General features: G+C 44.6%; 1 protein-coding gene across 3 annotated transcripts; it reads right to left on the reverse strand.

The window, feature by feature from the left end:
• Positions 1-72: 72 nt before the first annotated feature.
• Positions 73-3362, reverse strand: LOC133741922 (septin and tuftelin-interacting protein 1 homolog 1). Of its 3 annotated transcripts, none has more exons than XM_062169636.1 (2): positions 3168-3362; positions 73-2967 (listed from the first exon to the last, which is right to left on the reverse strand). In XM_062169636.1, the coding sequence occupies exon 2, from the start codon at positions 2955-2957 to the stop codon at positions 309-311; it is 2649 nt and encodes an 882-aa protein (XP_062025620.1). In that variant the 5' UTR covers positions 2958-2967; positions 3168-3362; the 3' UTR covers positions 73-308. The 3 variants fall into 3 exon arrangements, with proteins under 3 accessions (XP_062025620.1, XP_062025621.1, XP_062025619.1); XM_062169637.1 differs by having other exon boundaries at positions 73-2992; XM_062169635.1 differs by having other exon boundaries at positions 73-3039.
• Between the last annotated feature and the right edge of the window lie 9336 nt (positions 3363-12698).

Consider the following 12698-nt stretch of genomic DNA (forward strand, 5'->3'; position numbering starts at 1 on the left):
GGGGGGGCTGAACTCAAACATGATGAATATCAGTAGGCATTAAAATGAAAGCAGGGCATTGTCCTATGCGAATATGAAAATAATCAAAATGATTGATAAGTATGGTAGCACATGTATTCTACACAACCAGATTCTGGATGCAAAACTAAGCTGATGATTAAAAAAGTTACAGTCTGCAGTATCATTTCCATCTGCCAAAGATAAGCTGCAAAACTATGAACAAGCTAACTTTTAATTTTTTGAACTCTGAGAGATGCATGCTGCATATGAAACCTACCAACTCCTCTCCACTTCTCAAAGATTCAGTGTCAGCGTCTTCTTGTAAGAGAAGTATTGTGCAGGTCAAGCAACTTCTCAAGAGATACAAGGGACCAAGTGTCCTCTGTTTGGGCATACACCTTTTGATTTAGAGAGTCAACTATTATGCTTACATTACCAAACCCGTATATCTGGTGGCCATTATGCGTCCTAGTAGGCTTAGGCCTAAATAGCAACCCGTTCTGCTGTGCATGGGCTTCAATAACATCTTTCAGGGTCATCTCGTGACCACCACCATCCATATGGGCTGCGCCACCCAAATTTGCATGGGCTGCTGCTGCTTTTTGCTGTGCCTCAAATTGCCTTTGCTCAAGCACCCTGAGGTAGCTAATATTCTCTTTCAAACCAGGTTGAACCACCTCCATACCCTCAACAGCACGATTCATCATGTCAAGGCCACAATTAAGCTGATAGCGGATACTTTCATTTGCATGAAGCTCTTCAGATATAAGTTCCTTCCAACCTTTATACCAATTCAAAACCTCTTCAAAGTTCGGGTTTGATATTAACCAGTGATATAAAACATGTAGCCACTTGGGGAAGAAAAACTTCTCCAACATATCTACCATTAGATGAATTGGAATAGCAGAAGCCCAACTCATGACCCAATTAAACTGATCAAGTCTCTGATCTGCAGGGTTTACTTGGAAGTCTTGCAAAACAAGCTGCAATTTGGGTACTATAAATCGATGCATTAGCTGTTCCCAACTTGCAGAATCGAAAACCTTTTTCCAAGGTGAGAGTATCGTATAAGCAGATCCATCACTGGGGTGCCATGCACCTAGAACATTACTCAACTTGTAGCGTATTGTGTGGTACACCTCCTCCAACTTGTTTCCTAATAGTGGTAGCCATGGATGCACCCAGACATGGATGGGAACTGTGTCCCGGTGAGGTTCCCAAAAGTCGACTGCCTCCTTCAATTTGGGGAAGACTACCATATCCAATATGCTATTAAGAACAGGAGCCGGCAGCAATTTCTCCCAAGACTCCAAAAAACGAAGCATGGGTTCAGGGTCCTTAGGCTGCCAAGTATTTACTCCAGCAATCCTCACAGCTGGTACCACAACCTCAGAAACCAATTGGGTATAAGGAGACATTGAAGAATCCCATATATCAAGGCACCGCTCATACTCCCCCTCCCCATGAAGCAAAGCCTTCCAGGTGGATACCACATCCATTCCATGAGAGGGGTTCCGAAGAGGATCCCAACCTTGAAACATCCTGATAAACAAAGGGAGTGCAAAGGAACAGGCAATGCAAGCCAAGTTACATAACTTGTAGTCATCGGCATACCTCCTCTGCAGGTCACTGAAACCCTTTGCCAGAGAATCCAGCGTCAATATTCCCATGGCTTTCTCTTCTCCCAGTCGGTCCAACACAGTTGTGATATCATCCAAGCTATCCAAGTGCTGCTTCTGCATAGTCACCTCAGCTTGCAATCTCTCTTTCTCCTGGTTCAAGCTTATAGCAGTCTCTCTCTCATTCCTCAAATCCCTATCAATCTTTTGGATGTCAAGCTCAGCCATGTCAAGAATCAACCTCAAGTTGTGCTGCAGCTCAGGCATGGGAACATTTTCTTCCCTAGCCTTCTCCTCAGCATTCAAATTCTCCAAATTGGTCAAAACTCGTACTTGAGGTCCCCGCATATCAACCACCTTCTGCACAAAGACCTCGGCACCTTCTTCTTCTTTCTTGGCTAACAACTCCTTGGCAGATATATACCGCTCCTTGTTAGTCCTGCCGGCAACCATCTTCTTCCAGGAATTCCTCTTTTTGGTGGTGGCAGTAGCAGCCGGCAACTGCTTCTTGGGCTTTTCCTCATCCAATTCTTGCACACTGGGCTGTTTGGTTTCCTTGTAATCATTAAAACCCATACCCATGTTTTTTGGCCTCAACTTGGCTTCAATGGGGGCAAGAATTCCTTGCTGGTTCTTCCCAAGACCACCTCCTTTGTATCCCATTTTTGCAAGCATCTTCATCCCAATGCCTTTTGTGTGTTTCTCAAAGGCCCCCAAATCCCCATCCCCGCCGCTGATTGCTCCTTTAGATTCCAAATCTCTTCGAGACCGACTACTCTGCTGCTGCAATTTCATCTTTTCTTTCTCCTTGTGTCTCCTCTCAGCTCCCTCCTTTATCTTCTTCCCGAACGCCGACGGCAGAAAACCGCTGTCATCTTCCTCATCATCATTGCCTACTGAATGATTGAATCCTAAACCACCAGTATTACCGAATCCTAAACCACCAGAATTACCAAATCCTAAACCAGAATTATTAAACCCTAGACCAGAATTATTAAACCCTAGACCAGAACCTGAAGTAGCAGCAGGATCAATATCAGGCCTACTATCATCGCTCTGCTGCTTTAAATCGTTCTCGGCTTCCTGGTTGGGGACGACGACGCCGGTGGAGACAAAACTGACGGGCTTTGTGAAGTCGGCCTTTCGCTCTTTGCGGCGTTTCCTGGAGCCGTCGTCTTCATCGTCATCGGAATCAGCGAACGAGCCGTAGAGAGCATCGTCTTTGGTCTGCACGCGCTTACTCTTGCGGTTTCGGTAATAGAACTCGCCACCGATCCACTGGCCGTCCTCGTAATCGTTCTCCATTCCAAACCTCTCCATCTCCTGATAATCATCCATCGCCGGAGCCCTAACAATCACGGAAATTGAAAACCCTAAAAATTGAATTTGGTCTTGTTAAAGCATCTATCTATCTATCTATCTGCATAAAACAAACAAATGCATTCAATAGAGATGTTTATATATGCTGCAAATGGCATAAGCAGATGAAACCAAAGTGACAAGAATCAGAGCAGAGATTGCAAAGTTGAAATAGAGAAAGGGAAAAACCTTGAAGCTTTGAGAAACAGAAAGCGAAGAAGCCTCTTGGTTCTTGAATATGTTTCTCTGATTTTCTCACCGCCCCCCTGCGATTCTGTTGTAGACTGCGGAAACAAGAACAAAAGAGTGAACAAGAAGATGAGACCGCTGCGTCTCAGACTCAAACCCCAATTTTTTTTTATTTTTTTTTTTTTCAAATTGTCCTCTTTTCCAAAGTGTCCAATCGGCAATGCCCCAAATACCATGGAAGGAATTTACCTCTTCTTTTTTTTTTTTGTTGATACAATGGGTTTGGATTATTTGGAAGAAAAAAAAAATTAGAAAAGAAAGTACCGATTATATAGCAAATTATTTCTTTTTATTATTCAAAATAACTAACGTCTTTGTTCCCCATCCAACCCGCTTTTCTTTAAAACACATAACAAAAAGACTCGCTTTCAAGAATTCTGATATTATTTCGGGATGCATAGATTTTGTAGAGAATTCTGATATTATTTCGGGATGCTCTTCTTATGCTTATTGTAATCTGGGGTTCAGGCTTTATGTCCCCCCCATGTATTCTGCAATTTCATTAATCAAGGCTTGAGGGCAGCCGCACCAGCCCCCTTTCAAAAAAAAGACTCGCTTTCAAGCTCTTCCTAATTCTTCTCTCTTTCTATTCCAAAATCCAAAGAAAAGCTTGAAAATTTGACCAACTTCCCCAATCACTTTGCAACCCTAACCCTAACAAGTGTTACGCAATACATCACGGTAATTCACTACTTCATTTCATCCTTTTTTCTTATAAATGCTATGGTTCTTGATTTCAGCAAAATCGATTTCTAGGGTTCTTTCAGTCTCGTGTACTTAATCGAATAATTAGCTTCTTATCACTTGTAGGATCAGCCTTCCTACGTGACTGAGCAGACTTAGTGGGCAAGTCACCACATGCTCGGACCCAATTTGAGAGCCTTTTGTTCGGTTTTGGGGCAATGTGCTGGGCTTTGGTCGTTCCTCAGTTGTGAGGTGTTTGATTGTTGGACTTGGTACATATCCATTGCGGATTAGTTTTAGGCTGGAGTCCAAGTCTCGTGGAAACATTCTAGAGATTATTTCCAGATGATCTGGACAAAGGTTGGTTCCTGGTTTGTTGTAGGCATGGCCCGTTCCCTTTAAGGTTAGTTTCATCCTTTCAGAGCACTATGTCATTCGACTCAGAGCCTGTGTATTTTGTGGCTTCACACTCCCAGCACGTTTTAAATGGGAGAGAACAGTTTAGAGTGAAAAGGTTCTTAATCCCTAATTCACCCTGAGCCTTCAGAGCACAACAAGAATGTCAGGCTACCAGACTTGCACTATCATTTAGGGGATCCCCGTTCTAAAAGAAATTCTGAACCCAACGCTGCACCTTTTTCAAGAAAGACTTGGATCATTCATAAATTTGGAAAGTATAAGTAAGTTGCCTCTAGCTTACCAAGTTAATTAACTTACGACGGCATTTTCCTTTTCAACAACTAAGGTTACATCGAATTTTTTCTACAATAGGCATTAGGAACTCTAACTTTGATAAGCTTGTAAAGATGGGGACTCTAAGATAGAAGAAAAGCAAGCTCTTTGCTTGAATACCCAAGACATTTTGAATGTGAACTTGTCTTGATAAAGTATGCTTCCCCAAGACGAGATTTTCCTTTACTACCTGACCTGAATTAAGATTCTTCCATGAAGCATATAAGATTTCTTAAATGTCTCGCACTACCCTGCAGGAATACCATAACATCGTTCCAACATTACCACAAAACTGATTGTGTGTCGTAAAAGACAAGTTTACGGCACAAAGAAGCGTGTCGTAAAAGACAAATTTCTCTTGCGGCACACAAAATGTGCGCAGTAAAAAAAAATTTTGCGCATTGTAAAACACTCTTTTGCGCGCAGTGAAAGATGTTTTACAACTTTGATTTTGTATACTGTAAAAGACCATTTTGTGTGTTGTAAAAGACCTTTTTTGCGTGTCGTAAAGACCCTTTTGCGTGTCATAAAAGATGTCTCCATTCACACTTCTAATAGACAATGCTTTCAATTAAACCATTTCATTCAGGCATAGTAAACAAAAGCATTCATGCAGTTGTTTGAGCCCAAAAGTAATTTTGGCAAGATCCCTGTAGGGGATTTAGCATAGTAGGCCGATACCTGCGGCCCAAAAGTAACTTTACTTGGGTTTGGGTTTCAGCTTCACCCATTCCGAGATCCATAAGAAAAACGAGCCCTTATTGGAATCGAGTAGCGGAGATTGAATAGGAAACTTCAATCAATAGTCCTTCTATGGCAAGGAACAGTCGAAACCCTAGGGTATAAATACCAGGTTTCAAGGACGAAAAACGACAACTCTTCAATCAACTAATCTCTCAGATTATCAAAGCCTCTCCGGAGCAAACCTATCTTCAACCTAGTTGAAAACCAGGGAAGCAAGGGTAACACCCTCGCAACCCAGCGAAGCTAAAGTCACGCTTTAGCAAACCCTGTGCTTTCTCCTACTTCCCGGTGATTGCTTTGCTCAATCTACAATATTGAGTATCGACTCGGTGACGCAAGAGATCACAACACAAGTCCTTACCCGTAAGGCAAGAAGTCCTTTTCCGAAAGGCATAGAGAAGAACCTAGTGACGAGGTTGGTGCTCTCCTCGTCCACAGCGTTTGAGAAGAAGTCAGGTCAAGGGACTCCCCGACGATTGCACCCCACGGTGCTGGCATGCCTGCGCACGCTCAAAAGAGACTGTTTGAAACCAGACTGGTTTTGGAGCCAAACATTTTGGCACGCCCAGTGGGACCTGCATAGAGTTTCTTCACGATCGCCACCATTGGGAAGTCAAGCGCAAACCCCTACCAAAAGGTTTACATTAACTGCCCGAAGCACAAGACCTCTAGTTACAGGCCGCACTCTCGTGCAGACTGTCTTGGTTTTTCTGAAGAGCAAGTGACAAAGAGGTTTTCTCTCAACCTGCAATCATCCAACATGTCAACTGAACAGGGAGGAAATCACCAGCCCGCTACTGAGAGCGAGAATGTCACTACCAGCCAGGCAAGCGAGGCTGTCAACACTTCTGTCGCCTCCAATGCTGCAGGAGGCGCGACAAGAGTGGCCTTCGTTCCGAAGCTTATCCCGGAGGGAGCGACTATCGAAGAACAGCTCACGATCATCATGGAAAATCAAGACAGACATCGCGAAAAGGTAGCCGCTGATATGGATAGGGAGATCGCGATGTCAGATCGGCGCATACGCGAACTGGACCAGCGCATTGCCCAGCTTGCTGAGGAGACTAGGAGACAAATTGAACAATCAGCGACGGCAGTGAGGGCACATGCCAGAGAGATCGCTGATGAGCAGAGTCTGCGACAAAAGCAGGTCATGGAGACCATCGCAAACCAAAGCAAGCATAGTGCATCAGAACTTGCAGCTCTTGGCAATGAGGGTCTAACCTGGCGACCCAAGTTGCCATGCATAAGGCTGAATTGGACCAGGCTAAAGAGGTTCTGAATAAAGCATTGGGAGATCCCAGTGCCATCTTTGGTTCTCTTGGTCAGCCCTCTGGATCCGGCAAGTATATAACTCCGAATGCTCGGGAGAAAGCTAACAGTAGCACTGCTACGCCATCCGCGGCCGCTACAGTCGCGTCAACTAAGAGTAAAGAAAAAGCCTTGGTAATTGGTGGCAAGGACAAGTCCACACCACTTTAACCGCACAGAAGAGCAGAACTTTGAAATTTAGTGAAGGTACTCCTGCTGATCCTGTTGAGTTTACTCAATATGATAGCGATGGAGCGGAGAATGTGTATGAGGAGCTCCCAGGGAACTATTACGAGATTGATCTGGCGGGCAATCCGATCAAGATAACAGCTCTGGCGAGAGACGTGTCCGTTCCAGCACATACTCATCTGGCCAGGTTCAAAGTACAATGTGGCCAGTACTAGAATGATGACAGCCTCAAGTGCAAAATCTTTAGCACTTCTCTGTCTGGAGCCACTTTCACTTGGTTCTCTAAACTCCGGCCAGGGTCAGTGGCCAATTGGCCCGCAATGGAAAAGCTCTTTAGGGAAACATTCGGAGCGATAGAGCTTAAGGTGGATCTGGCCTCCCTTACCCAGATGGCTCAACAGCCTATAGAGTCTGCTGTTGCATATCTTCAAAGATTCCATATTTAGAAGGCCAAGCTGAACATGATATTGCCAAAAAGGGAATTAGTTAAATTCGCAATCAAGGGTCTGGAACCACGCCAGCGAAAGAAGTAACATGGTAGCATGATCCAGTCAATGGGAGACCTTATCACAGAGGTAGGCAGCTTTGAGCACCTCCTAAGAGAAACTGACGCTACGAAGAACGCGTCCAAAGGAACATACATACCCGGAAAACACTGTACAATGGCTGCCCTAAGCTACCAGCCAGCCACCTATGATCCCTATTACCAAGGTGAAGAAGTTTTCCAGGATGAAGAAGAAGAAGAGGAGCATGACGTCTCCGCTTTTGAGTTAACTGGGAGAAAGAACTCGGCCTTGAAGCAGTTGAAGATAACTAAGGAACCAGTCAAGCTCAAGTCTGTAGCCTTCACCAAGCTTGAGTTCGTGACGTATACATACGATGCCAATAAGGCACATGAGATTTTAGATGAGATGATAGCTGCGAAGATGGTGAAGACAGACTTTAGATCATTCCCCAGACCAGAACAGCTGAAAGGAAAAAAGTATTGCAAGTTCCACAATCTGTGGAATCATAATACCGCTGACTGTGTGAAGCTGAAGGATCAGATTCAGGTATGGCTCAATAATGGTAGTTTGCAGGTGGAAGCTCAAGCGACCGCGGCAGCACTGGTAGACCTGAACCCTTTCCCTGACACCGGGGTCAATATGGTTGACGTGACTTGGACCAGGAAAAGACAGAGGAAGCCAACCCTAGATTTGACTACTAGGGGTGAAGAAGAGAAGAACGAGGAGGAAGGGTTCCCAGCAAAGAAGAAGGCCAGACCTATCAGCGAGGCCTCACCGGTGGTCCTATGCTCGAGATGCAAAGCGGAATGTGGCATCCAAGTGTCACATAAAGAGGTCGAGCAGACATTTCGTTTTGGCTCATTCCCGCCAATCAAGTGGGCTTCGCCCTGGCGAAGTTACCAACCTTCCAGCCCGAGTGCGAAGGACAGGACATAATCACCCCCATCACCAAAGGACTCTAACTTGTTCAAGAAACTGAAAGCGGCCGCGGCCGAATAGAAACAAGATGGGAAGGCTGGAAACGAGCGTCAAGATATCCTCACCAAACCATACATACCACCTTCTTCAACATCCTCTATCAAGGAGGGTAGGTGGTACACAAGAGAAAAGGGGAAGGAGGTAGAGATCAGCCCCTCTAAGAAAAGGAAGCTACAACGCAGGTTTGGAGAAGCCAAGCGAACACTAGAGGCTCTGGATCAAGGCCTGATCAAGCCTTCGCAATTGGTTAAATCTCCTGAGCAATATCAGAAGGAGATGGAAGCATTAGCCACGAAGCCATTAGTGGCTCCCCATAGCTTTCAGAAACAAGCAAGTTCAGCGTCAGAGACATCCAGGCCCAGTGTTTTCTGCAAGATCACCAAAGAAAGGACACCGCCACTGGCTAGGAAGGAATGCTCGCCAACCAGGCGGCTGAGCGTCCGACGCAGGTTGTTCCGCGAGGAGCCCGAAGCCCAGTCCTCAGTTTTTGAGAGACTGGGGGGCAGGGGTAACACCTCAGAAAGCTTGCAGTGGAAACCTAAGAAAATTCAAAGCCTAGTGGTCGCGGCCCGAAAAGAGGTCCCAGCAGTGGAACAGAAGCCAGATCCACCAAGACAAGCCGCTGTAACACAAGAAAACAAGCAGGATAAGAAGCTAAGCCTCGCTTTAGGGTATATGTGCTACTCGCTAAATACGCTCTTCCGATAGCCGCGCAGGAGTGTGTAGAAGTTGAGGAAGGCAGCGAGCAACCTTTGCAGATCACTTCAGCAGTGACAACACCTGTAGAAGAGGCGATGTTCCTTGAGACTGAAGATGCTAATAGCAAGGGTTTCTTCATGAGCTTCACAAGACCAACTCCTGCTATGGTACAACACATGAGACCTTTGTATATTACAGTGGAGATTGATGGCACTAGGGTCAGCAAAATCATGGTCGATACCGGGGCGGTTGTCAACTTCATTACTACAAGAACCATGCAGCTGTTAGGAATCAAGAAAGAAAAGATACAGTCCACATCCCTAACGCTCAAAAACTTCACAGGGACCGTGACGAAGACTTTAGGATTGCTGTTCTTGCGCATTAAAGTTGGGCCTGTCGAGGGTGTTTATGCTTTCTTTGTAACAGACTGCTACGCAGCCTACAGCGCCATCTTAGGTCGGGACTGGATTCACCGGAGCTATTGCGTTCCATCTACGCTCCACCAGGAACTGATTATGTGGAACAGGGTCACCGACAAGGCCGAGGTGATTAAAGTAGATCCGCGCCCTTTCCCTATTTCCGCGAACTACGTAGATGCCAGGTACTACTTGGAATCAATTACTCCATTGCAGGTCAGTGGCATCGACAACAAAGGCCGCCCCACAGGGGTGACGGCTTCTAAATTGGCACATTGGGGGCTTACACTCGTGAAAGAAGACCTGTAAAGGCCTGGCCATGTTGTGCCCCACCCATAGGATAATTAATGGATTACGACCTTCCAGAGGAAGGGATAGAGGCCTTCCATTCTCTGTACGACAGACTATCTTCGTACTTGGTGGAAAAAGAGGCCTATGCTCAAGTCGCGACATTAGAAACTATTAATGATGAGTTCTCCGACCATGAAGAGGAAGAAGAGGTTCAACTGGCTCCGGTAGCATTGGATGACACGCCCCCAAAGGTTAGGGACCCTACTGAAAAGGTCAATCTGGGCACAATTGATAAGCCCATGGAAGTGGCTATCAGCACCTACCTAGAACCTAGCGAGAAGCAGAGGCTCATTGACTTGCTGTTGGAATACAAGGATTGTTTCGCGGAAAAGTACGAAGACATGCCAGGCCTATCTCCGGACTTGGTTTGCCACCAACTGCCAACGTTGCCTGATAAGAGGCCTGTGAAGCAAGAGCCGCGAAGGATGAACTCAAAGACCCAAGTTTTGGTCAAAGAGGAGGTCAAAAAGATGCACAAGTCAGGCATCATCAGGGTGGCCAAATACAATCAGTGCCTATCCAATATAGTGCCTGTCAAGAAAAACGGTAAGATGAGGGTCTGCGTGGATTACAGAGACCTTAATATGGCTACCCCCAAAGACGTCTATCCCATGCCAGTCACGGATATGTTGGTAGATGCAGTAGCAGGTCATGAACTGTTGTCCTTCATGGACGGAACCGCAGGATATCACCAGATTCCGGTAGCGGAGAAGGACAGGCACAAGACGGCATTCTGCTGCCCAGGTTTTGTGGGAGTTTTCGAATATGTGGTCATGCCCTTTGGCCTAGGGGTGGGTTCGTGAAACCGAAAACCGAAAAAAACAGAGCCGAAAGCCGAACCGCAACCGAAAAAGGCCGAACAGAAAAAAAACAGAACCGAAAGTGAAAAACCGAACTAAACCGAACCGGTTCGGTTCGGTTTTCGGTTTTTGGGGGTAAAAAACCGGTCTGGACCGAACCGAATCGAATTTGACTAAACGACGTCGTTTTTGGTGTTTTTAGTCAGAAACCCTAATGGCCGCCATATAAATAGTCGCTCAATCCCTAGTCTGTCTCTCTTTCTCGAGCCCTGGTCTCTTCAGCCTCTCTCTCTCTCTCTCTCACATCGCTCGGCGTCGCACACAGATCAAATCGCTCACAGACAGATCAACATCTCATTCTGGTCGTTCTCTCTTCCGTCGTTCTGTCTGCCGTTCTAAGCAGCCATGGCCACAGCTGCGTTGCTCCGATCTCTACGATTTCATGACCTCGCTCCAACCCCTCTTTGTGCCTACCGATCTGTACTTCTCACTCCGTATCTCAGATTATCTCCACCTTTTCATCTTTTTCAATTTGGGCTCTGATCATTTCAATGTTTAGATCTGCTTCGTCACTGATTGTTTGTGTATTTCTGATGTGATTAGAGGAAATGGAATCGATATGGGTGATGTCATGGTATTTGAGTTACCAAGCCTGGGACCTCGCACAATAATCTGTGGCTCTGCAGGTTTGATTTTCTTTTCTGTGATGAGTGTTCATTTATGTTGATAAATAGATCTAGTGTGTAGTATGAATCTGATAATTTTGAGATTTTTCTTCTGTAAATCTGAATTCATTTTTATTATTATTCTTGTTCAGATTGAGAGTTCATTGATTATGCTTTTCAGCCTGTGGAGTTGATGTGTGAAGGGGATCGATTTGTGTACCCAGCAAGAGAATGAGATGCTATCAAAACATGAAGTGAGTCTCGGCAGTTGTTTTGAACCTTGTCCTTTCTTTTACTCCTTGTAATGCTCCTTGTGCGTTTTCTAAGCATTGATTAATGATGAATTCGTTATAGATGTGATTAAAGGCCAGTTTCATTATAATGTCTCATATTTTAGGTACTTGCAAAGCAAGCTGGTATAAAGCTCCAAGATAATGTCAGTAGAAACTTATAATCATGTTTTCCTTTTATTGTAGATTGGTTTTCTGTTCAGTTCATTTTTTTCAATCAAATTGTTTCTATAATATTAGGCCATCTTCTTAAATGTTGTTAGTAGGGTGATGATGAAAGAAACTGCCACTGATCTTGCGAAGCAATTTGCAGTATGCATGTATTATTACCCTCTTAGCTATTTTGTTTTGTTTGGAAATGCTGAAATATTAAACCTTGGGAACCCCCTAGTTAATAGTCAGAGGTAAGCAAGACTAAATCATTTGCTTTTCTTTCATAAACAATCTCGACCTCATAATGTAGATGGAAGATCCTAATTACTTGTTTGTCTCTAGTTGCGCTTGGTTTAAAATCTCATCTGTGGGTAAACATTATAGTGATTACTGATTATTAATTTCTGTTTGCAGGTGAGACTCTGGAAGAATGGTGTGGAGGAAGTTTTGGAATTGGGTCCTCTGTGAGACTGAGAAAAGGAAGGATTGAAATTATTGAAGCTTGAGCTCAAATCATCCATTGGAACCATATCTATACCCATCCAAATTTTGCATTTGTCTTGGTGTTGTATTTTTTTTTCTTGCTGTTTTTATTGTCTTGGTGTTGTATTTTTAATTTTTTATCAGGGTAGGCTCTAATAGGACCTTACGCAAGCCTCGAAGTAGGCTCTAATAGGACCAAACGGAAGCCGTTTTTATCGAAATAAATTCTAATAGAACCAAACGCTATCTCAAATCGTCAATAAGAGTAAAAAGAAGCTTTATTTTAGATAAAAATAAAAATTTATATTAAATAATTTTTTATTAAAAAAACCGAAATGGGCCGAACCCGATCGAACCGAACCGAACCGGTCGGTTCGGTTGTCGGTTTTGGACTCTGAAAAATAAAAAACCGAACCGAACCGAGGTTTCAGTTCTGTTCGGTTCTCAGTTTAGGGCAAAAACCGAACCGA

This window comes from Rosa rugosa, chromosome 4, assembly GCF_958449725.1.
Source record: "Rosa rugosa chromosome 4, drRosRugo1.1, whole genome shotgun sequence".
Classification (NCBI taxonomy): Eukaryota; Viridiplantae; Streptophyta; class Magnoliopsida; order Rosales; family Rosaceae; genus Rosa; species Rosa rugosa.